Source organism: Perca fluviatilis, chromosome 2 (assembly GCF_010015445.1).
Source record: "Perca fluviatilis chromosome 2, GENO_Pfluv_1.0, whole genome shotgun sequence".
Taxonomy (NCBI): Eukaryota; Metazoa; Chordata; class Actinopteri; order Perciformes; family Percidae; genus Perca; species Perca fluviatilis.
Window position 1 is genome coordinate 24,355,541 of NC_053113.1, and position 23,678 is coordinate 24,379,218.

A 23,678-nucleotide genomic window follows, 5' to 3' on the forward strand; every position below is an offset into this window, starting at 1 on the left:
AAAACGAAATAAATCACCCCTTCCTGCTTCCGTCTTTGCTTAAGCGTACCGTACATTGAGTTTTCTGACGCTCGTCACGGCGGCTTAGTGTTTTACATACCGCGTGTAACATTTTCGTATAGCCCAATGTTTTTATTCAACGTGTTAATGTGTAGACTATATCATCTAGCTTTATAACAGGCCTGGGATTAGCCTCCTACAACGGTTAGAATATTTTTTTTTTTAGCAAATGCGCAGTTCTGTAGTAACGTACATTAAGCTTGTAACGGATATTCTTAAACCCTGTTGCAATTTAATAAATGTTCTTGATACTGCGGTTTATCGACATTAGCAGATAACTATCTTGTCCTACAGTGCAACAGTTAAGTTAACTTCGCGCTGTGCTGATAACTAACCGACCGCGCTGAACGCAAAAAGCACGACACCCATTTTAGTTTGGTGTTATTTTAACTCTAAATATATCTTCTGCATACCACTGAAGACAGAGTCTTATTAGTGTGCTTTCTAGAAGTGGAAAGCGCTACAATGCTTGTGTGTAGCTCTGTCAACGAAAGCGTCAAAAGGGTTAAATTACACCACCTGTACCTTTTTGGGATTTGAAGTCTGTTTTGCCGTCCATCACAATGACGGCGCATGAAGGAGACTTATCGAAAGAACTACAACCAGCCTCTCCTGTGATACCACCGGACAGCTCGCAAGTCCGCCCATCCCTGCTCTCGGCAACAGCTTTCAGGCAGAAAACTTCCTGAATAACACACAATCATAACAAAAGGGGTTATTGAAGCAAACAGTCGGAGCACCGGTCTGTTTTAATTATATCTTTTTTAAGTCCACTATTTTATCACCCGACACTATGGCGATAGAGTGCTAGTTAGCTAACGTTAACGACGAAGTTGATCACCTGCTTTAAACTGCTAATCTAATTTTAGCGCGTTAACGCTACCTGCAGGTATTGCTGTTCGCTTTTTAACATTATCCCCCACCTTATCGGAACGCTGCTTCTCTTCATTGGCAACAATCTCACCACAGGTAAGCGTCGTTTTGTAACTTTAAACCCTCTCCACCAGCGATATGGTTTTTCAGTTAGTTTAAGTGACACACTTGTTGGGGTAACGTTACAGTAGTTACTGTTAATTGCGCTTTATCCTCGCCTCACATCACTGTCAGTTCTGCTACCACAAAGATTGGGTATTTAATCAAGATGGAAAAGAGTTGTCTAGACAATTCTTTTCCATCTTGATTAAAATGATGATTAGCTGCCCCACTTGCCAACACAAATAACTAACCTCAGTGATCTTACTCACACAGTGACTGCCTTAGTGCGTTTCATCCTTTAAGGAAAAATAATAGTTTGGTTCAAAATTGCCACCGAAGCAAAATCATGGTGCTAGACCTGTTATGTCCATCATTTTATCAGTGTGATCAGAAAAGGGCATACATCAAATTGCCCCCAAGATTTAGGCCAATATTCATATTATATCATTCATTTCTATTTTCTAATAATTTCCTTTCTGTAACACACACTCACACAAACAGCGCTGTTACATAGAAATGCATATAATGATAATAGCAAAAGTATGCTTTTCATTGACTCATATTGACACAAGGTGGTGATTAGTATGCATTTAAATCTGGACTTATTTTACATTAAAAAAAACAACTTTATGGGTTATGAACTAATTACTATTTTGTGCTCCCCAAATCTTGTACATTTGTGCAGTTTAGTTTGTGTTGATGCAACAGTAGAGAGCTCTAAGTGCCCTGATGGCTTTAAAGTCAAATAGATGGTAATGAGCCAGACATGCAAAATTGTGGTTGTGAACTTTATGCCATTTGCTGTTGTGGCAACTCTGTGGTTTTTCAATTAGTAATGAAGAATTGTAATGGTTCGCACTAGAGCTGGGCAATATATCGATATTATATCGATATTGTGATATGAGAGATATCATCTTAGATTTTGGATATCGTAATATCGTAATATGGCATAAGTGTTGTCTTTTCCTGGTTTTAAAGGCTGCATTACAGTAAAGTGATGTAATTTTCTGAACTTACCAGACTGTTGTAACTGTTCTATTATTTGCCTTTGCCCACTTAGTTATTATATCCATATTACTGATGATTATTCATCAAAAATCTCGTGTAAATATTTTGTGAAAGCACCAACAGTCAACACTACAATATTGTTGCGGTATCGATATCGAGGTATTTGGTAAATAATATCGTAATATTTGATTTTCTCCTTATCGTCACGCCCTAGTTTGCACAAATTACTCAAAAAGTTGCCTAAAAGACATTTGTCCTGACAGGAATTTTGACTTGTCATAGCAAGTAAACGCAGGTGTAACTATTTGCATTCATTTACATGTTTACCGGTATGTCTGTTTCATTTAGGTGAGTCATAATGCACAATACCAGAACCCTGTTTCAGGCACACCTATATATAATGCAGTCATTTTGATTATTTGTTATACCTGGGTTTGATAAGTTGAAATTTCCACTTGGGGAAAGTTTTATGCATAGCTTGAAGTATGGGTCCTATACACAGATACTACTGTTACCCCTCCTTTCCAGTCGTCCCAGCTTACTTCATCCTAGACAGATATTTATACATCAATTTAGGAGCTTTGAATAAACCCTAATTGAACAATTGTCTAAACCCTCCAGGACCAGTTCTTCCTCAGCCATTGTTTTTTGTGTGACACTTTTACAGCATCTAATATATGACGCCATTCTTCATTCTACTGATCATACAACAGTCAGAGCATTTATCCTTAATTGATAAATTCAACCTTAATTGAATTAATGTGTTTTTATGTGATTTTTTTTTTTTTTAAAGTGATTTTCCACACCTTACCACTAGAGCTGCAACGATTAATTGTTTAATCGATTAGTTGTCAACTCTTAAATTGATCTCCAACTATTTTGATGATCAATTAGTTGGTTTGAGTCATTTTTTAAGACAAAAGTCAAAATTCTCTGATCCCAGCCTCTTAAATGTGAATATTTTCTAGTTTCTTCTCTCCTCTGTGATAGTAAACTGAACATCTTTGAGTTGTGGACAAAACAAGACATTTGAGGATGTGATCTTGGGCTTTTGGGAAACACTGATCCACATTTTTCACCATTGTCTGACATTTTAGAGACCAAACAACTACTCGATTAATTGTGAAAGAAATCAACAGATTAATCGACTATGAAAATGATCGTCAGTTGCAGCCCTACTTACCACTCTTATCACCTGTTATCCCTTATTCAAAATCTGACCAAGGAGGACACTATTGTTTTTGTCTGCACAGGATATCTAAAAAAATGGTACACATATGTATTTATTGTAGTTTATTTTGCACATATGTTAGATGTAAACTTATTTCCATGTTGGGCCAAGGAAAACCCAGTCTAGCTTATATTTAATATACATTTGAGGACCTTCATCTGTAGATCAATTGAATTGTGTTGCTAGGAAACACCTTGGATCCATTTTATTTTTTGTCAGGTCTCTGGGATTATAAAAGAAGGAGAGGACACACATAATGAAACACTGGAAAACATCTGCCACAATTGAATGTTAAAATGAATTTCTTAGAATTCAGATGGATTAAAATACATTTGGTTTGTCATTATCTCTTTAGGCATTTATATTATATTAGCATCTCACCTTGCTGCAGTGTTGTACAGGTGTGTTACTATTGGGTGTGGTTACACGTGCAACCAAACACTCTTTTTACCACACCAAAACAGGGCTATCGGTGATACTGGCTTAAAGCCTAGAGAAGGGCTATTTGTAACCATGTCTGTCGTTGTCTCCCAGTGGTAGCCGTTTTCGAATGCCTGTATAAGGACACTGACCAAGTTTACATGCACATAATATTCTGGTTTTTGCCCTTATTCCGAAAAAGACAATATTCCGACTAAGTTGTTAACGTGGCTAGTGAAAGTAAATATTCCACTAATATTCCTGTTTCCTTCAACCACCTTTCTCCTTCCAAAGAGATGTGGGCTTTTCTTTCAGGCATGCATCTCTACCCCAGACTTGCAAACTGTTGGTTTGTGTACAACACATTTTTACATTATCTGCATCAAATTCAGAATTTTGTCATATTTGGAATAATAGTTGAATAATGGTGTGCATGTAAACATACTCGCTGACTGATCCTCCTCTCATAATCCTAGTCAGCTCTTGATATTAGGAAACACTGGAGCTGTGAATAACCCTAATGTTTGTGTAATAGTGGGTATCAAGGGGCAAAACAACACATCAGTTATAAAGGACTATAAAGTCACGGTCAGGTCTTCACGTGGTGACTCACTGGATTCTTGAAAAGAGGAGGCACACACATAAAGACAGACTTGGTATGTAAGTGTGTGTCCCTGCCCGACGATAAATGATCTGTTGTATGATCAGTAGAATGAAGATTGGCGTCTTATATTAGATGCTGTAAAAGTGTCACACAACAAACAATGGCTGAGGAAGAACTGGTCCTGGAGGGTTTAGACACCGACAGAACAAAGGCCAATGAAAGAGGATATCATAGATATTTCTATTCTATCTAATTTAAACCACCAGGATTCACTGCTTCCTTATGACAAGATTGATGTAGAACATCACTGACTATACTTTATATGCTGTGGTTCTATATTTATCACAGTGATATTTTTATTGCAGAAATAATATTGGAGAGGGTGTTCCTTATTCAGGTATGACTCATGCCAGTTTTGTCCCCATTGCACCCAGTGGAACAGTAAAGCACACACCCCTCGGCAATGTGGCTGTTGTGTGATGATCATGTCTGTGACTGAAAGGCTTTTTGGAAAGTGGTACACATTATTATTAGAATTTATTCCATCTTTGACTAACCATATTTTCTGTCGCCTCTTTTTGATGCAAGAACATTTGAATACACCTTATTGTTGTTTAAATTGATTACTAATTGTAACCATGGTGAAATTATTTTCCCCTTTTTTTTTTTTTTTAATCCCCTGCTCTGTGATTTCCATCCACCACCATCTATCTCTCCTTGCTTGTTCACCTGTCCTGTCTTCTTCGGGTCCCTGTCTGCTCCCATTCTGTCAGCCTCCGTGAGTGATTGAATGAGGTGAAACTGGCAGTGGACAAGCACACACACAAAGGGCCATTGATTGGTCAAGAATGACCATGGAAGACATGAAGAATGAAGCTGATACCGCCTCAATAGTCTCTATGGCTCTCTACACTGTGATGTATCCCGTCTTCAACCAGGTAAAGAAAACAGAGAAAGAAATGTGGATGAGACTGGTGGTGAATATTCAGGTCAAGCAGAGGAGGTTGTAATGTGCGTTTTTATGAAAATGTTAGTGGAGGTTTAACTGAATGGGATTCTGTGCAATGTTCTAATGTGTATGGTGTAGCAGAATAGAAACAAGGGAACAGTAGATGTTAATGTTTACTCTGTTAGCATGCTATCACGCTAACAGAGTTGGTCAACATTATACCGGCAGTGAGGATATTAGCATGCAGATGTTGGCATTTAGCTCAAAGCACCACGCCTGAATTAGACACACGGTGCACCGAGCATTTGGGAGTTTGGTTCCTTGCTCAAGAGCCCCTTGTTCCCAGGTCCGTATGGGGACTTGAAGTAGCGACCCTCCGGTTCCCATCCTAACTCCCTACTGACTGAGCTACTGCTACGCTTGTGGAACTGCTAACATTTTTTTTATTTATCCTTTATTTAACCAGGAGAAGCCCATTGAGATTAAAAATCTCTTTTGCAAGGGAGACCTGGCCAAGATAAGCAGCTGAATTACATCACATCATTACATACGTACAAAGACACCAAAAAAACATGAAAATAAAGACAAATAAATTAATAGAAACAGTTTGAAAGCCAATTATGCACTTACAATGAAATCTCAATTAAAAACATTGACATGTGAGGGAGTTCAACTCAAAACACCTCATTCTTAACTTAAAAACACTCAAAGGAATCAATTTACTAAGTTTTAAGTTGTTCTGCAGCAAATTCCATGTAAAGGGAGCAGAATAAACAAAGGCCTTTTTACCCAGCTCAGTACTGACATGTGGGACAGAAAGCAAGACAACAGCCTGAGAACGGAGAGAATAATGACTAGCACTTTTTTTCATAAGAAGTGAACATAAATAGGATGGAAGCACACCAAGAATAGCCTTATATATAAATGTGTACCAATGACAAAGCCTCCGTGTGGCCAGAGCAGACCACCCTACACGAGAGTACAGCTCACAGTGGTGGGTGCGAGCTTTACAATTAGTAATAAATCTCAGCGATGCATGATAGGCTGCATCAATCATATGAAGGCATCGAACAGATGAATGCATATATAATATATCACCATAGTCCAGCACAGATAAAAAAGTGGATGCCACTAACTGTTTTTTAACATTAAAAGAAAAGCACAGCTTATTTCGAAAGTAAAAACCCAATTTTAGCCTCAACTTTTTCACTAGACAGTGAACATGAGGCTTAAATGATAGGCAATCATCAATTACAATACCAAGATACTTATAAGTTGTAACAGTCTGTATTTCACGTCCGTCAAGAGTAATCACTGAGGGAACATTCAGTGGTCTATTCCGAGGGCCCATGAAGAGCATACATTTGTTTTTTTCTGCATTGAGCACAAGTTTCAGCTGTAGCAACGTGTTTTGGACCACAGTGAAGGCATTCTGTAAATGTGCAATGGCTTGTTTAAGAGAGGGTGCACAGCAGTAAATAACTGTGTCATCTGCATAAAAATGAAAGTTTGCATCAGACACATGCCGATTAAGGTTATTTATATAAATAGTAAATAGAAAAGGGCCTAACACAGAGCCTTGTGGAACCCCTTTAGAGGTGGTGTAAAATACCAGACTGAACACCGTCATACTTAATGCACTGGGTTCTGTCACTAAGATAGTTTGAGAACCAAGAGAAAGTATTCTCTGAAAACCCCCAATTAAGAAGCCTAATCTTTAAAACATCATGATCAACCGTGTCAAAAACTTTTGATAAATCAATAAAAAGTGATGCACAGTGCTGCTTCTTGTCACGAGCAACAGAGATGTCATTTATCACCTTCATTGCAGCTGTGATGGTACTATGTTTTTTTCTAAAACCTGACTGAACTGGGGATAAAATGTCCTGAACATGCAAGAAGTTTTTCATCTGATCACTCACCAGGGATTCAAGCGTTTTGGCCAAAACAGACAAATTAGAAATTGGCCGGTAATTATTTAAATTTGACGGGTCACCCCCTTTCAATAAGGGACAAACAAATGCAGATTTCCATATTTTGGGAATAGTATTGCTCTCCAAAGTAAGATTAAAAAGGTACGTTAGAGGCTGTGCTACACAATCAGCAGCTATTTTTAAGAAGTAGGGCTCTATAAGATCAGGTCCTGGAGGTTTTTCAGGAGCCAGACCTTTTAGGGCTTTTTGAACGTCAGCCACTAAGAATGGAGTGAGATTGAAGACACTTGTAGAGACTGGTTCATCTCTACAAGGTGTCACAGTATAAGGACAAGCAGTGTCAAACAAAGAACCAGACTGAATAAAATGCTCATTAAAATGGTTCAATATCTCCAGCTTGTCATGAACTACTACAGACTCTTTCATAATAAAAGAAGGAACATTAATACTATCTTTGTTTAGAGAAAGTAATTTTATAGCCTTCCAAAATTTTCTGGGATCATTTAAGGTGTTAGTAGTGGCTGACAGATAAAAGTCAGATTTTGCTCTCTTAATAAAAGAAGAACATTTATTTCTTAACTGCCTAAAAACAAGCCAATCAGACGAAGAGCCCGTTTTTCTTGCTTTGGCCCAAGCTAAATTGCGGTCATGAAGAATATCTCCAAGCTCAGAGGAAAACCACGGATTGTCCCGCCCCTTAACTCTGAATCTCTTTAGTGGGGCGTGTCTATTTATTATTTGCAAAAAGCTATCCCGGAAAAAGATCCAGGCTGACTCCACATCGGGAATCAGCTCTATTCTACTCCAATCACAATTAAACAAATCATGGCAAAAGCCCTGTTCATTACATTTTTTGAGATTCCTCTTACATATTACGCGAGGTTTACATTTAGGCATCTTAGTATTCCTTACAGCAGCAACAACACAGTGGTCACTTAGGTCATTGCAAAAAACACCAACAGCAGAAAATGTGTGCGGGACATTAGTCAAAATTAAGTCAATTAAGGTGGATTTCTCATGGCACTTAAGATTTAAACGAGTGGGAGAATTGATTAACTGTGTAAAATTGACAGAATCACAAAATGACTTAAATTCATCTGAACAAGGTTTCAACCAGTCCCAGTTTAGATCACCTGCTAAAATAATTTCAGAGTAGTCCAATCTGGATAAGAGTTGAATAAGAGTCTGCCATGCAGTACTCAGGGCAGAAGGAGGCCTATAACACCCAACAACAGTAACATAAAGGCCCTTGGCCAACTCCACCTTCACTGCTAAAAATTCTAGCTGCTTACCGATTGATTCTGAATAGACTAACTTCACATTAAATTTAGATTTAACATAAATAGCAACCCCACCACCCTTCCTTGGTCTATCAGCACGAAACACGTTATAACCACCCATTCCAATATCCATATCAGTGATGGCTCAACAAATTTTGCAAAGCAAGTCTTGTTTTCAGTTCTGTGGCTAAGCATTCGGAAAAAGCATTCGGAAAAATGTACAAATCCCAAATTTAAAACCATCAAATACACAGGGGTTTCAAAAGATGCAAATGTTACATCAAAAGTGACCAGACAAAGAAGTGTGTGTGTGTGTGTGTGTGTGTGTGTGTGTGTGTGTGTGTGTGTGTGTGTGTGTGTGTGTGTGTGTGTGTGTGTGTGTGTGTGTGTGTGTGTGTGTGTGTGTGTGTGTGTGTGTGTGTGTGTGTGTGTGTGTGTGTGTGTGTGTGTGTGTGTGTGTGTGTGTGTGTTTTTACTGGCTTATGTTTGTGTGTCTGTTACAACTTGCAGTTGGAGAAAGTCAACCTATCAGCAGCGCAGACCTTGAGAGCAGCCATTATAAAGGTAAAAATAGAACCTTTTTCTTGTTGTTAGTTTGAGATGAAATGCCATGCTGTGTCCATACTATTTTCTTTTAAATACTTTTAGACTATCATCTTTCTGTTGATTTATACATTTAAAACGTGTTGCCACATAGGGCCAAGGCTGACTGTGATTACTGTCAGTGCAGCTGTATGTTTGTGTGTTTCAAGGCAGAGAAGGAGAACCCAGGACTGACCCAGGACATTGTTATGAAAATACTGGAGAAGAAGAACGTAAAAATCGACTATAATGAGTCTCTACTTCGCATGGCAGACGATGTGGAAGGTAGGATGCTTGGTTAATGGTGCATGCAAAGAGAGGAGGAGGATGTACTAGTGTGTGTCACATAGGACAACCATACAAGAGTTAGGTCAATAATAAGAAAGATATATTAACCTGGCCAACCTTAACTTTCTCCCAGGACATGCACAACACTGACTATATTGCTCAAGGACACTTTAGCAAGCAGAATGATTACCAACCTAGCTTTGTCTGGGTTTTTTGTTATTCCCCTGCCATATGCCATCAGCCCAGTTATCCACTAGGGGGAGCTGTTTCTCCACAAATCAACAGCTCTCCCTGTTCTCAAATGTTCCTTCGTTTCTGTCTGTAATTGAATTCCTTGTGCCGTGTACAGTGATTGATGGTAGTAATGAATTCACATGTACCTCCTGCATGACACAGCCCAAGTTCTGCTTTAATCCTGCCTTCACTTAACAAACTAAACACTGTCACTGTAAAGCGTGTGCACACACATTCACACACACAATCGATCTTGTATTTATTTTATACATTTGCACTCTAGACCACCATTATTAACTGCTTAATTTCAGTGTCCCCTGCAGCTATTCGCACGTGTGTTGACGTGCCCGTCCCGGAGGAGTTTGTAATCACTATTTTTCTCATCCTCTCTGCGTTTTCAGAGTTCGTGATTGACAGACGAGAGCCAGAGTTCCAGGAGCTGAACGAGAGGGCCCGAGCTCTGAAGCACATCCTCAGCACCATACCAGATGAGATCAATGACAGAGTAGGCTTCCTACAGTCCATCAAGTAAGACGTGTGTGTGTGTGTGTGTGTGTGTGTGTGTGTGTGTGTGTGTGTGTGTGTGTGTGTGTGTGTGTGTGTGTGTGTGTGTGTGTGTGTGTGTGTGTGTGTGCGCATTTTTAGAAAATGTCTTTGTTGTTTTCTTTCATAGTTACATAAAAACAAAAAAAGATTTTTGGTGAAGCATATTTTTGGACAAGGCGCAATTGAATACAAAGTCAAGGGAAAGACATGAGTGGGTGTGAAAATATGCACATTTGCTCTATGCAGTGTAATGGGAGTAAGACAAGTTAAAAATCTTTCAATAGTTCCTGGGGAGGCTTAAGGTCAGTCTGAGTCCAAACAAACACACACTCAGACATGCACACAATTGGGGTCAGTGCTTACGTTGCTAGCTAGAGCTGCATGTAGCTGTACATAATGTGTTTGGGGCAAATTAGACACACACACACACACACACACACACACACACACACACACACACACACACACACACACACACACACACACACACACACACACTGACACTGACACTGACACTGACATTTCATTTTCTTGGCCCACTTTGCCATTATTTTTGATCAAATTCAATACTCTTAGTGAGTCACTGCTTAAGTTACTTACCCAGCGGAGGGCTTAGAAATTAAGTCAATTCAAAAGGAATGCTGAAAAATTATAGTTATGAAACGGCAGATTTCAAGTGCATACGAGGGGAGAAAAAGTTGAAGGTGAAAGCATGCTCAGGAGAAAAGGGGAAGAAAGGCAGACAACGAGCAGGATCAAGGAACTTGCAGTTATCAGGGTATCGCTGCCTGACAAAAACGGCTAGATTTTGAGATGTTGTTATTTTAACATGCACTTATTTGTGTGTGTCATCCACAGAGACATTGCCAGTGCCATCAAGGAGCTGCTAGACACGGTTAATACAGTCTTCAGGAAATACCAGTATCAGAATAGACGGGTAAGTACATAACATGAAGGGGAAGAAGAAATGCATTCACACAAACATAGTTTCTGTAAAATATGAGGAGCTGAAAGGCTGTCTTTATTTATTGGCTAGGCACTGGAACAGCAGAAGAAAGAGTTTGTGAAATACTCCAAGAGCTTCAGTGTCACTCTCAAAACCTACTTCAGAGATGGAAAGTATGACACTGTTTTAGGTTTATTTTGTTTTGTCTGTTTCTCTTCCTTTTCTGTCTTCTCACTGACTTGTTCAGCCTTTTCTTTTTCATATGCACACATCCAACACATTTAATAGCTGTACACGCACATGCCAGCATGCATAAACAATCACACACACACACACACACACACACACACACACACACACACACACACACACACACACACACAAACACACTGTCACCACCATGTAAATGGTTGTCGTTTGATCACAGGCCCGCTTCTATCAAATCCACCATTGCTGAATAATTCCCTTGACCCATTTCCTGTGCATTCATCCTGCCTTGTATTCTCTGGAGCCTGACATTCTCTATTCCAGCCAGATCAAAGTGTTTCCTGGATCAATCCTAATATTGTTGCCATGGTTTCTTTGCTGTATGATTGACACGTGTGTCCTTGTGTCTCTGTCACGGTTGTTTCCAGAGTGACAAACGTGTTTGTCAGCGCCAACCGGCTCACCCACCAAACCAACATGATACTGCAGGCCTTCAAGACTGTGGTGTAGCAGCTTGGGACGACACACACACACACACACACACACACACACACACACACACACACACACACACACACACACACACACACACACACACACACCTTTTTATTAGAGAATAGGTGATATGAGGCTTTGTAATTTGTAAAGACATTTTATTATTTTGGGCTTTATAATTTATAATTCCGTGGCTTTGAGGGGAGATCATGTAGTTTGAGGTTCAAAGCAAATCAGGTTGACCGTAATTGCCAGGGATTTTTTTTACTCTCTTTTATGTTTTTCTTTTATCAGATTCTGAAGTCGATATTTCTTTGTTCCTTTTAAATATTGCCCTCTCCGCTCAGTACTGTGTAGTTCTTAAAAAGTTTAGGAAAAATATGATTATTTGCCATGTCCTTAAAAGTTTGGTAATTGCAAAAAAAGTACAACGGGGAAGAAAGTGGCATTCAGTTTCCAAATACATTTCCACATTTTTTTTTTGCACTTTTACTCTCATTTTATTGTCATTTTTCTATTGCAAAACATAATCTTGATCTACACAGTGGTATCATGTACTTTGCAGTAATCATTTGCCACAATCAGCATACATAATATTCAACTTAAATCTGTCAAGAAACTAAGATCTGGAGAAATGTTCAGGAATTTAAAATGAAGGCTGTGTTCACTGTCTGCTTTCTTTGTCCTGTACTGTTCTAGTGTGCACTGTTCACCCAGTGCATCATAAACACAACCTATCCAGGTGAGCACCTGTGCCGTCTTTCTTTTTGCTTTATGAATATATGCGAAGTGTTCACAGTTACTGTTTACTAACAATTAGTCCAATACAGTGGTGCTCATAAGTTTATGAACCCATGCTAAAGTTGACTAAAATCATTTGTCATTGGCATGGGGTACTTTCCATAAAATCATCTCTCAATGCAAATCAAACCAGCTATTAGGCTAACTGAAATAAAACCATGCCAATCTCTAGTTAAGGTGAAGGGTATGTGATGATGTGGGGCTGTTTTAATTCCAAAGGCCAAGGGAACTTTATCAGGATGCATAGTATCCTGGATCCATGAAATAACTGGCCTTTAAAAGTAAAAATCTGCCTGCCTCTATGGGAATTTAACATAGGGGTGTACTTACTTATGGCCCCTGTATTTTAAGGAAGAACATTTATTTATTTACAATACATTATTCATTCACAAAGAAAATTGGTGTCCTTCAAGGTTTTTTTTTATTCCTCTTTTTAGTCAACTTTAGCATGGGTTCATAAACCTATGAGCACCACTGTATATAAAATAACACGTGGCTTGTTTTTTTTTTAATGATAGGTGATCATAGATGCAAAATAAGATAATGACCTGGTCTAAATCTCATTTATCTACTGGGGATTTTTTTTTCTGCATTCAAACCTTTTTTTTTTTATTATTGGACCCTTTAAAATAATATCTACTTGTGAGATGAGGTGTGAGCAATTCAACCACAGTGATTTGTCCTCTGCTTTAAAGGGTTTTTACAGAACTGAAAAGGGTTAAGGTATTAAGTTTTTCACAAGAATAAAAGCAAATCTATTTTTTTTATCCTGTATTTATCCAAAAATGAAATCCACCATGATAATCTTTGAACCTTAGATTTTAATTTAATCTTCTGCTGGTGATTTTTCTTTTTTGTAAATGTAGCATACATAACCAGAGATGGCAGGATCACCACACTGAGATCATTCCAGCAAAGATATCACTGTGTTTGATCAGAGATTTTTTTTTTTCAGAAATCCACCAACATCTGTTTCAATGTCAGATACTTTACATCAATGAACAAAAACTTTTGTTTTGTTTTGGACCACAAGCTCACATGAGGAAGTGAGAGAGCACAGCTGCAATCGTGGGCACAACATAGTGCTCAAAACAGCTTGGCTTCTAGTGTTTATTCAAAAGTTGTAGAAGGTCATTACAACAAACGGCAGAAGAAGACTTGGTTTGAGAAAGAAGGAACAACGGAACATCAATAATTCTCAGACTGACAAAGTGTAACAATTACAGTGACTGAGGGTGGGTATTTCTTGCAACTTCTAGATTTAAAGATATGAATCTATCAAACGACACAATCCTAAATTGATGGTTGGCGACTTATTTGAATTTTATCCATATTTCAAAGAATTTGATGCAGCAGATCTTGAATAAGCCTTGATTTACACAAATGTGTTTGACCATCATTTCTCTTTCGGTCTTTCTTTCATGGCCATGGCCATGGCAACATTCTTTGAAACAATTGTAAATACAATTCTCTTAAACAAGAGTCATGAAGATTGTTGAAAAAGCATTTTTCTTTTTATTGGAAATGAAAGTCATTTGAGAAAGATTTTCAAAAGTGGGTCTCTCTTCAGATTTGCATTGTTGTATGAAAGTGCTTCATTTCTGCTCAGTTTCCATTGCGTTTTCTCTCTTCCCATGCACCTCTTTCCTTCCAATATTAAGATCCGTACCATTTTTTTCCCCCGATTCCAGCAACTTCATTCTTCTCCGTGTATAATAGTGGATTTTCCATGGTGGATTTATGGTGGGCTATTTTGGGCTCTGTACTGGCTTCCACATGCACCACTGTAATCCAATTGTGATAGTGTTAATTTTCAAAGCTTTATTATTGAAATTGCTGAGACCTAATTTTCTGATCCTGTCACCGTTGACGACCGCTGTAATCAGCTAATTCAAGTTATTCCAGGCCATTAAATCACTTGCAGGGATTGGTCGTGGTCACTGAAGCAGCAGGGAGGGAAACGATAATATCTGCATTGGATGTATAGCTCATTCGTGCTTGCAGTCATACAGTCATATCTATTTGTCTCAGTTTCACAAAAAAAAAATCCCAGAGGAGACTTTCTTTCCTCTTTGTGTGTGTGTGTGTGTGTGTGTGTGTGTGTGTGTGTGTGTGTGTGTGTGTGTGTGTGTGTGTGTGTGTGTGTGTGTGTGTGTGTGTGTGTGTGTGTGTGTGTGTGTGTGTGTGTGTGTGTGTGTGTGTGTGTGTGTGTGTGTGTGTGTGTGTGTGTGTGTGTGTGTGTGTGTGTGTGGGGCAATGAGTGACCCACAGGAAGTCCTCTCAAAGGCATTTGAATGGCACTATAAAGCTCTGGTTTATTTTTGTTCGGGTCCAGGTTCACATTGGTTCTTTTTTTACTTGGTAGTTTTTTTTGTTACAATGCATGAACACTTTTATGAGTGGCAGTAGAATACTGATGGGCCTATTGCATTGTGTTGCTGTAGCTATGGTTTATGTGTCTATCTGGGTAGGGGGGTAATTGTACCTCACACAGATTATCTTCTCTCCAGTGCCTAATCCATGAATAGAAGTAACACACACACACACACATTGTGTTACATACTGACGATAGGGCCTGGACTCACAAACACAACTCTTTTTGACTACTTGGTTGCCTGGAAACTTAGCCTGAGTCTTTGAGAGTGAGGGATAATAAAAGGAAAGTGTGTGTGTGTGTGTGTGTGTGTGTGTGTGTGTCCTCTGCCACTGTATGGACTACTGGGGGCAGTTAGTTAACTCCCTCTGGGTGGGTGTGCTGCAGATGGGGCTGTTAGCGTTTCTTGCTTCTAGACAAACCTCTGGACACAAAGAATCTCCTACGGACAAGGCCAAGATGGACCAACCAAAGACTGAGGATTTGTTTGAAATGTTGTACATTTAAGAATGGTGTTTCAGCACCTCAGAACATGGGGGCTCTGGGACAGTTTTCTGTGGACACTCATTGCAGACTGAGAGAAGGATAAAATTGGTCATCTTGGTGAGTTGGAATTTGTTATTAACTGAGAAACTGTGTTTGCTCTACTATATGGACTTCATGATTAAAAACCTGCTTGACTGAAGTGTGTGGAGCCTACACAATGGCAGAAAGGTACAGCTAACTTGACAGTGATGTTGCCAGGCCAAGAGCCTGTCGTTATGCAGCCTGGTACTGAGATGACTGTTTGGACAGTTTGACTGCAGTGGATGATACGCTGTACAACTTTAATAAACCCCAGATAGAAATCCATCCGTGACAGTTTGAAGAGCGTTGAAGAAGAGAGGAAACCCTGGTAAGTGGGTTTTGTTTGCCAGCAGATATAGCAGCACTGCACAATTTTTATTTTTTCAGTTAAGTTACCTTATAAAATGTACTTGTTTGACAGTAGTTCCATAAATGACATGTAGTAGCATTTATATGTTGGATATGTTTCACATTTGTTCAGACAGTTGTACATGCATCAGTTCAGTCAGGATGTCTTTTCATTTACTGCAAAACATATCTGTTGCAGTCAAATACTTGTCAACGTAAATAAAGAGGTAGATAAACTATCATATCAAGATCATGCTGCAGTTATTCAGCATTGTAAAAGAAAATAATAGTTGCAGCAAAGCATTGATTTTTGCTTTCATCACACACCATGTCATCTAAATCTCAGCTCAGTTTGATGTCCAATGAATTTGTCTCATAAACATTTATGTCGGGCTGGAAATGAAACCGAGAGTGTTTGCTGTCTTCTCCCCTTTCTAGTGTTTCGTAGAATGTTGCAAAGAAACTTTTTTTTTTATCATCTCACAGTTCTCTCTTAGACCTCCAGTACCCTTTTAATCACCACTCAGGCTAATTTAACAAATCCTACCTTTTATTCATACCATTATTCATGCTGCTGCTCACCTGTACCCAGGGGCGCAACTACCCAGTGTCGGAGGGGTATGCAGCAACAATTTAAAAAAAATTAAATAAATAAATATGTGTGCCAGACATCATCATGTATGGGCTTTAAATAATAAAGGTTTATTTTAAATATCAGCCCCTGTAGGCATACCAAAATTATAAATAATTATATGGTATATACGTACATATATATATATGTACATACATATATATAAATACGGGCTCGACTTAACGGTTGAACTTGGTTTTGTAACAAGTGGCAAACTAATCATCACCCCTGGTTGCCCCCATGGCAACCACATTATTGTAGCCCACTTTTTTCTTGTACTGTATTTTCATTACAATAAATAAATCATCATTGATGGCATTCTAGCATATGCGTTGCGGATGTTTAAATTTGCTTTCTGATTTGTTTACTATGTCCCCGCTGTCAGACGTAGGCTAATTGTTATATTTTCCATCTCTGTCTGCACTATTTTTTTGCCCAAAAAGGACACAGTTGGTCAACAGAACTTCAAACCATACTGGACATTTAGTTTTGTGTGGTCTAACTAATAGAACTCCTACCTGATGTCATCACTGGTCTCATCTCTACATGATGCCTTCGCCCACCTCATGTCTATCTCATTCACTCCTTGCCTGTGTTCTTCTCCACTAAGACATATTGTCAAACAAACATTATGTAATTGATTTTCCATATCAGTTGTTCCATATTAATAATATTAAGAAATGAATCTGTTGGTATCAAGTGGCTCCCCCTACGCTTCAACCTAATGTTAGACCTACCTGTTGCCTTCCCCCGTCTTTCCTGATCCACCATCCTCACACCTGAATGAAATGAACTCAATGTTAAATATAGCAGCCTAAATTCAATTCTTAAATCAGACTAGTGATGGCATCAGATAAGACAACTATAATGCAGTAAGGTTGTGCTGCTGTTGAAATTACATTCACATTTTGGATTTTAAAAAGTACAAATACGGAGAGCCACTTAGCACAGACCTTTAAAGAGAGAGAGAGATGCACCCAATCATTAAATGGCTTGTTGATTCTCCTATGAGAGGATTAGTGTCCAGGATTTATGCTAAATTGATGCAAGTATCCGTAGGAGAATTCCCAATAGTAAAGAAATGAGAGCGAGAGCTGAGCCCGGAGGGGAACGTAATTAATTGGGAGACAGTTTGGGACAATAATTTCACACTGTTCCAAGAACCCAAATCCACTTCAACATATGTCATAGGACATATTGGACTCCTCAGAAGAGATACGTCTCCAAAGGCATTCCTACTCCCTATTGCACGTTCTGTCAACCTGAACAAACGGGAACTTTCCTGCACGAGGTCTGGGAGTGTGAACAGGTGCATGAGTTTTGGAATAAAACAACATCAATAATATCTAATGTGATAGGATGTCGAATTCCTACTGACCCGATTGTTTTGTTACTTAATGACGACTCTAAGTTACATCTGCTTGGGAGACAAAAGAAAGTTTGGTTAGCTGGCTCAACCGCGACCAAGAAAATTATAGCTCAGTGCTGGCTCCCCCCCAATCGCTTTGTATAAAACAGTGGTTGGCGTATTTTCTGGACATAGATATGATTTAGCTTTCTACAGCTGTAGAAAGCTAAAGTCATCAACTAGTCATCAACTATAGACCTATGGAAAGGTGCAGCAGCACAGGTATCTATCCTAATGACCTCAGCATCACAAGAAGTAGAGGAGGGCGACTAGGCAAGGTGTGATTTCTGTTTTTGTTTATTTGTTTGTTTGTTTTTTCTTTCTTTTCCTCAAGACCATGGAGGGTGGGAGAGGGGGGTTGTTCTTGTTCAAGTGTGTTTGTCTGTTCTTTTTTTGTTGTTTAAATGAAAAATAAATAAAAAATTGATCTTAAAAAAAAAAGAGAGAGAGAGATGTGATGTGATGTAATTACAGCTCCCATGTCACCCAACAGATGTAACTATAGGCCTAGCCTGTATGTCTGACAGCACAGCTAACATGAACAGCTAATGGTAAAACAAAATGTATTAATGATTCCATGGTAAACCAGAGTTATTGCATTAGTAATGTTTTCCAGATTCTTGTCATTTATTGTACACACTACCTTATATTTCCCAGTTTTCAGCTCAGCAAACTCAGTTTTGCATATTCTAAGCTAGCCGTGAACCCCCATTTGGCTGCTACATTCCTAGTGTTAGCAAAAACTAGCTAGTCTGTTAACATGAATATTTCCAAGCCTTTAGAGACTTTAAATCCTACCTGTTGCCTTGCACCATCCACTTATTTAACTGCTGTTGCATCCCTTGACATGCTATCTCCTTTTCCCTCTTTCTTTTTCTATTTTTATCCCAGACAGCTTTTTTGCTTTATCCATCTTTTTCCATAGACGACAACTCACTGTACCTGCTCGCTCAGCGCTCACAGCGCTCGCGATATTACGAATCCTACTATGGCCACACCAAGAGCCGCCCTTCAAAATTCTATGATGGAATCTTATGAGATAGGGCGCCCACTCAAGCCTGTTAGTCCTCTACAATGTTATATAATAACATTGAGGAAATGCAGAAATTATTTAGAAACTCACAAAAGCAGCTACATTATAGAAAATACCCAAAAAATATTTTTTAATTCTTTTTTTTTTTTACCATCACTTTGGCGCCCCCATGGTGCTGCGCCCCTATGCGCCGCATATAGTGCATACCCACTTTTTGCGCCACTGCCTGTTCCTGACTGACAGTATTTTATTTCACATTACCTGACAAAACAGAGACATGCTTTGCCTACTTTCTGCCTCCTTGAACCATTCCCGAGACATCATTCGGGGACCTATTTGCCCCCTTCTTTGAAAGCCAATGAGCTGAGGGAAATTTCTTTTGAAAATGAAAGACCTTTGCACACCATTCAACACAGACATGTTTGGATAGAGTGAAAAGAACCAACAAAAGAATCCTGCTGCTGTGACTCTGCCGTATGATGATGGTGACATGGCAACCCGCTGTGAAACAGATATAGAAGGTTTCTAAGGGATTACTCCAGCAGGGAACATCTTGTTCGTCATGTAACACCTACAAATGCGGGGAATCTATTATTTGATTAAGTCTTTAGTACAAACTCAAATGCACATGCTGTACCTTCCTGACCTTGTCTGGTATGTTTGTTATTGATTGACAGGTCTGAGCTGTAACCATGGGAACGAGGATGGAGGTGGCACAGCTTGAGAGCAGAATGAACACTGAGGACTATGGAAAGCTACAGGGCCTTTTCCTGGTCAGTGATTTTTTGCTTTGTTCCCTTCAGTTTATTAATAGTCGTATTGTACAACACCTTTAATTCACACAGGAAACACTCCTCTCCTGCAGGACCCATCGGGTGCACCTCGCTCCTTGTCCAGAACTGAATTCATCGATCTGGCTTGGTCATCAGTAGGTCGTGGCTCCAAGGAGGAATATGGCCTCCTGTTTGACAGCGTGGTTGTCACTCAGGAGCACCGCGGCCTTCTCCTGGACATCGACGCCGTGAAGGAAGAGGGACGTGTCGACTGGGGAGGCCTGTGCTCTTTTCTTCTACTGGAGCTTTCTGATAAAGTGAAGAACACCAGAACCAGTAGTGTCCCTTGCTGGAAACCAGCACACACTTTGAGCTGTCCGCACCGAGACCCGGTTCAAAAGGTAAAAGGTCACTGATAGGGTTGGGTATCGTTTGTTTTTTTTTCGATTCCGGTGCTAAATCGATAATTTTAAAACGGTTAAAAAAAGTTAACCGTTAACCGTTAAAGTTTTAAAAAAAAGAAGAAGAAAAAAAATAAGGGTAGTAAACAACAGTCAGTGACTTTTTTATTGCTAAGGCCATGGTCAAAATTAAAGATTTAATAATAATGTAATAACTATAACAATAACAATAACTGATTTCACCAGTAAATTGCTGTTGAACCCCAGATGGGAAAAGGGTATTTTACATTTACTGTGAATGCACCACGAGGCAACCTGTTTTAAGTGAATGCACCGTCTGTGTTGTTTAATTCCGACAACGGCAACTGCAAGTGTGTTGTTGAATTCCGACCATATAAACATACTGTATATCTATGAATTGCGACAACGGCAGCTGCTGCTGCGCTGCAGTGCAGACTGTTACATCCCGCTGTTGAAGTCCTCCACAGTGAAATACAGTCACACTTTACACTGTTTAGCTTTAGCTGTCTGCATTTTACCGGTGTTTAATCCAGCTGCTAGCTAAAGGTAGGCTAACGTTACATGCTGTCAGGTGCAGTGAAAAGTCAAGCACCGAAATGAGGCACCGAAACTTTCGTTATTATTCGGTCTCGTTACTACCGTTTACTTCGGCACCGGTTCCCTATTGGAACCGAGTTTCGGTACCCAACCCTAGTCACTGACCTCTTTGAGGCTTAAGAGAAGAAGAGTTTGTTATGAGGGTTAGAATATGTTGCTCATTTTAAACATATGCATCAAACTGATTTTGACATGACTGACTGGAGAATCCAAAACTGTGCTGACTGAGTGGAATTCCACATTATTGAACAGTGTGCAAGGAAAGTTCGAAAGTAATAGGGTCTTGCTCATCAAAATGGCACACCTCTTTTGAGATAAATGGCTCTGGACTCCTTTAAGTTTAACATCTATTAATTAATATGTAAATGAAGTGGCCGGGATAAAGTGCCTACTGCTGTGGATAAAGTGATGGCTCACTACTTTAATCTTTCAATCCGGAGAATGTCAAAATGTCTGAATGTTGTGTAAGTTGTTTTCCAAATGGCTGGAAGGTTTTGAGCCCTTTAGCTTTGATCAGTCTTAAAGAGGCAGACAGACTAATGGGGCTTAGAAGACTAATTTCAGTTTGAAACACTGTCGGTAAAGTGTGGCACCACTTAAGCAGGGTGGAGAAAAATATACTTAAAGCTGCAGTCATATTGTTTATACACATATAATACAATTTAGTCCTAAAGTCCTGTCCCACTTCCAGTTTTTACTTCTATTCTACAAGGTTTTGGTACATGGTACATATTTTCCCATGCAGAGTTTCTTCTTACTGAATTGCTATAATAGCATATACTACTAAATTAATCTTAAAGGCTGTAGCCTCCATTTTACTAATTAATGTGACATTTTAATGTCACATTAACTAGTAAAATGGAGGCTGCATCACAAAGAGCATTATAGCTGTTCTGAAGGTTAATTTTACAAAAGTGTGAAGTAAGCAGAGATGCTGTCTGTTGTTTGCCCAATCCGTATATTTGTCCGGGTTAAATGTTGTTTTGTGATGTCCTCTGGTCTCCCCAGGTGTTGTACCTGCAGAGTTCAGGTCAGTATTTGACTGTGAGTAAGGGAGGAACTGTGGGGCTGCGGGACAAAGAGGACATGTCCCTCCTGAACACACATCGACTGCAAAACAGCACGGTCAAACCCAAAGACCTCTGGGTCACAGACATGGTGCTGCTGCACAATGTACACAAGGTGACTCACTTTTAGAAAGTCACACAACGAACGAGTCAATCAGTCAAGTTATTAGTTGGTGTCCTGGTTATGTTGTAGCATAGTTTAAACAACTGAAGGAAAAAAAATGATTTGAGGAATTATATAAATGAATTATTGATAACTAGTTATCGGGGCAGATGTTGTACTGCACAGAGGTAAACAAGCATTTCACTCAATCATTTAATTATTGATCAGTGGTTTGGGTTAATGGCATTGCAGACATGAAGCAGTTGCATAATGTTTAGAAAATAAATATTTTTTTCAGTAATAAGATCATCAATTATTGATCAACACTTTTCATTAGCAATTCTTTAATCTACAGATTGTGGTGGGTGAAAAATATTATTCTGTTGTATAACACAGATGAAGATTTTCCAGTTATGCATCAATTATCAGTCGGGGACATTGTGTGTTTCTCTGTTTCTAATAAACTAGTTTTCCCTTTTTCTCAGATAGCTGTGTCTTTCACCAGTAAGGAGGTGTGTTTTTATGACATTCTGTCAAAACAGGACTTCGGCTGCAAGTATAAACTCCAGGTAACAGCTATAGCTGTAATCCTCCTCTAAAGAAAATCGTTTTCCATCATCCTATCGCACTCTGGATGTTGAGTATCCAGAGTATATATATAATTCAACCTGAGAAACGTGTCAATGGACAAGAAATTGAACGTTGTATACACAACTTCTTTTCTTTTCTAGGGTTTGAAGTTCACTCCCTGGTGTCTAGACTACTGGGTGGATCCCTCTCATCCGGACCGGGCCATCCTCACCATAGGAGACATTGGAGGACAGGTAATACACAGAAGAATAGGAGCAGAACATTGTCAGGAGTCTTAATTTTTCTGCATCATCTGTGTGTGTGTGTGTGTGTGTGTGTGTGTGTGTTATCCCAGGTCAGTGCTTTATATTTTACCTCAGCTCAGATCTCTCTGTTTGAGAGACTCAGCCTGAGGACGGACTCTGATTCAGCAGACATCATCCAATGGAACGAGCTGGTCAAAGGAAAGCATCCCTCCTGTTACACTGTGACACACCAGGTGCACACGCCTGCCTGGGTTAGAAAAGGTAGGAAATACAAACACACACACGCACATACACAAAAAGTTCTATTTACGTATATGTGCTGTTATGAGGCAAAAATATAGATACAAACATTTCTTTCAGTCTCTCTTTGATGACAGCCCAATCAACTTGTACAAACTAGCATGTCTTTGTTGTAGCTGTGTCATCGTTTCCCTTGCTCTTTGTTGTCCTGTCTCAACCACAATTTCTGTGTAACACAGCTACTGTTTCATATTGTATGTAATTAAAGGGGCCGGCACAACGAGCCTACAATCGTAGATGTGTTTCAACATGCCAAAATATCACAAAGCTGGTATTTCTAAATAAGTTTCATGTTGGCTAATGGGACCTGAAATCTTGCTGTTTTTTCTTCTTCTAGTTAACTGCAAAAAAAAGGTTTTATTAGTCAGACAGAATGAAGGCAAATCAAAAGGCAAAATCAGTGGCTCCGATGACAGAGAGAGAGAGAGAGAGAGAGAGAGAGAGAGAGAGAGAGAGAAGACAATGATCATACTCTGGGTGTCAGGGACACCTAACGCTCACAAACACACTTTCACCTTGGCACCTGGGATGAAAGCCACTGTCTGTGCTCGCTAGCTCACTTTTTCAGTATCACTACAATAACAACTTATACAATACCATGGAAACGCTTGGGTGTGTCTCTGTCACTGACGCACACACACACACACACACACACACAC

At 39.3% G+C, this 23,678-nt stretch overlaps 2 protein-coding genes across 2 annotated transcripts in view; both read left to right on the forward strand.

The window, feature by feature from the left end:
• The first annotated feature begins 46 nt into the window (after positions 1 to 46).
• On the forward strand, positions 47 to 12,505 carry pdcd10a (programmed cell death 10a). Its single transcript, XM_039778030.1, has 8 exons — positions 47 to 1,029; positions 5,072 to 5,236; positions 8,972 to 9,025; positions 9,214 to 9,328; positions 9,967 to 10,093; positions 10,970 to 11,048; positions 11,148 to 11,230; positions 11,693 to 12,505. The coding sequence occupies exons 2-8, from the start codon at positions 5,147 to 5,149 to the stop codon at positions 11,772 to 11,774; spliced, it is 630 nt and encodes a 209-aa protein (XP_039633964.1). The 5' UTR covers positions 47 to 1,029; positions 5,072 to 5,146; the 3' UTR covers positions 11,775 to 12,505.
• A 2,531-nt stretch (positions 12,506 to 15,036) lies between these two features.
• The window catches only part of LOC120544365 (WD repeat-containing protein 49-like), a 28,272-nt gene continuing 19,630 nt past the window's right edge, over positions 15,037 to 23,678 (forward strand). The window contains exons 1-7 of the mRNA XM_039778045.1: positions 15,037 to 15,537; positions 19,599 to 19,694; positions 19,787 to 20,095; positions 21,722 to 21,895; positions 22,369 to 22,452; positions 22,615 to 22,707; positions 22,809 to 22,980. Of these exons, the coding sequence (XP_039633979.1) occupies positions 19,614 to 19,694; positions 19,787 to 20,095; positions 21,722 to 21,895; positions 22,369 to 22,452; positions 22,615 to 22,707; positions 22,809 to 22,980 (913 nt within the window). The 5' untranslated portion in view covers positions 15,037 to 15,537; positions 19,599 to 19,613. The remainder of the gene's footprint in view (positions 15,538 to 19,598; positions 19,695 to 19,786; positions 20,096 to 21,721; positions 21,896 to 22,368; positions 22,453 to 22,614; positions 22,708 to 22,808; positions 22,981 to 23,678) is intronic.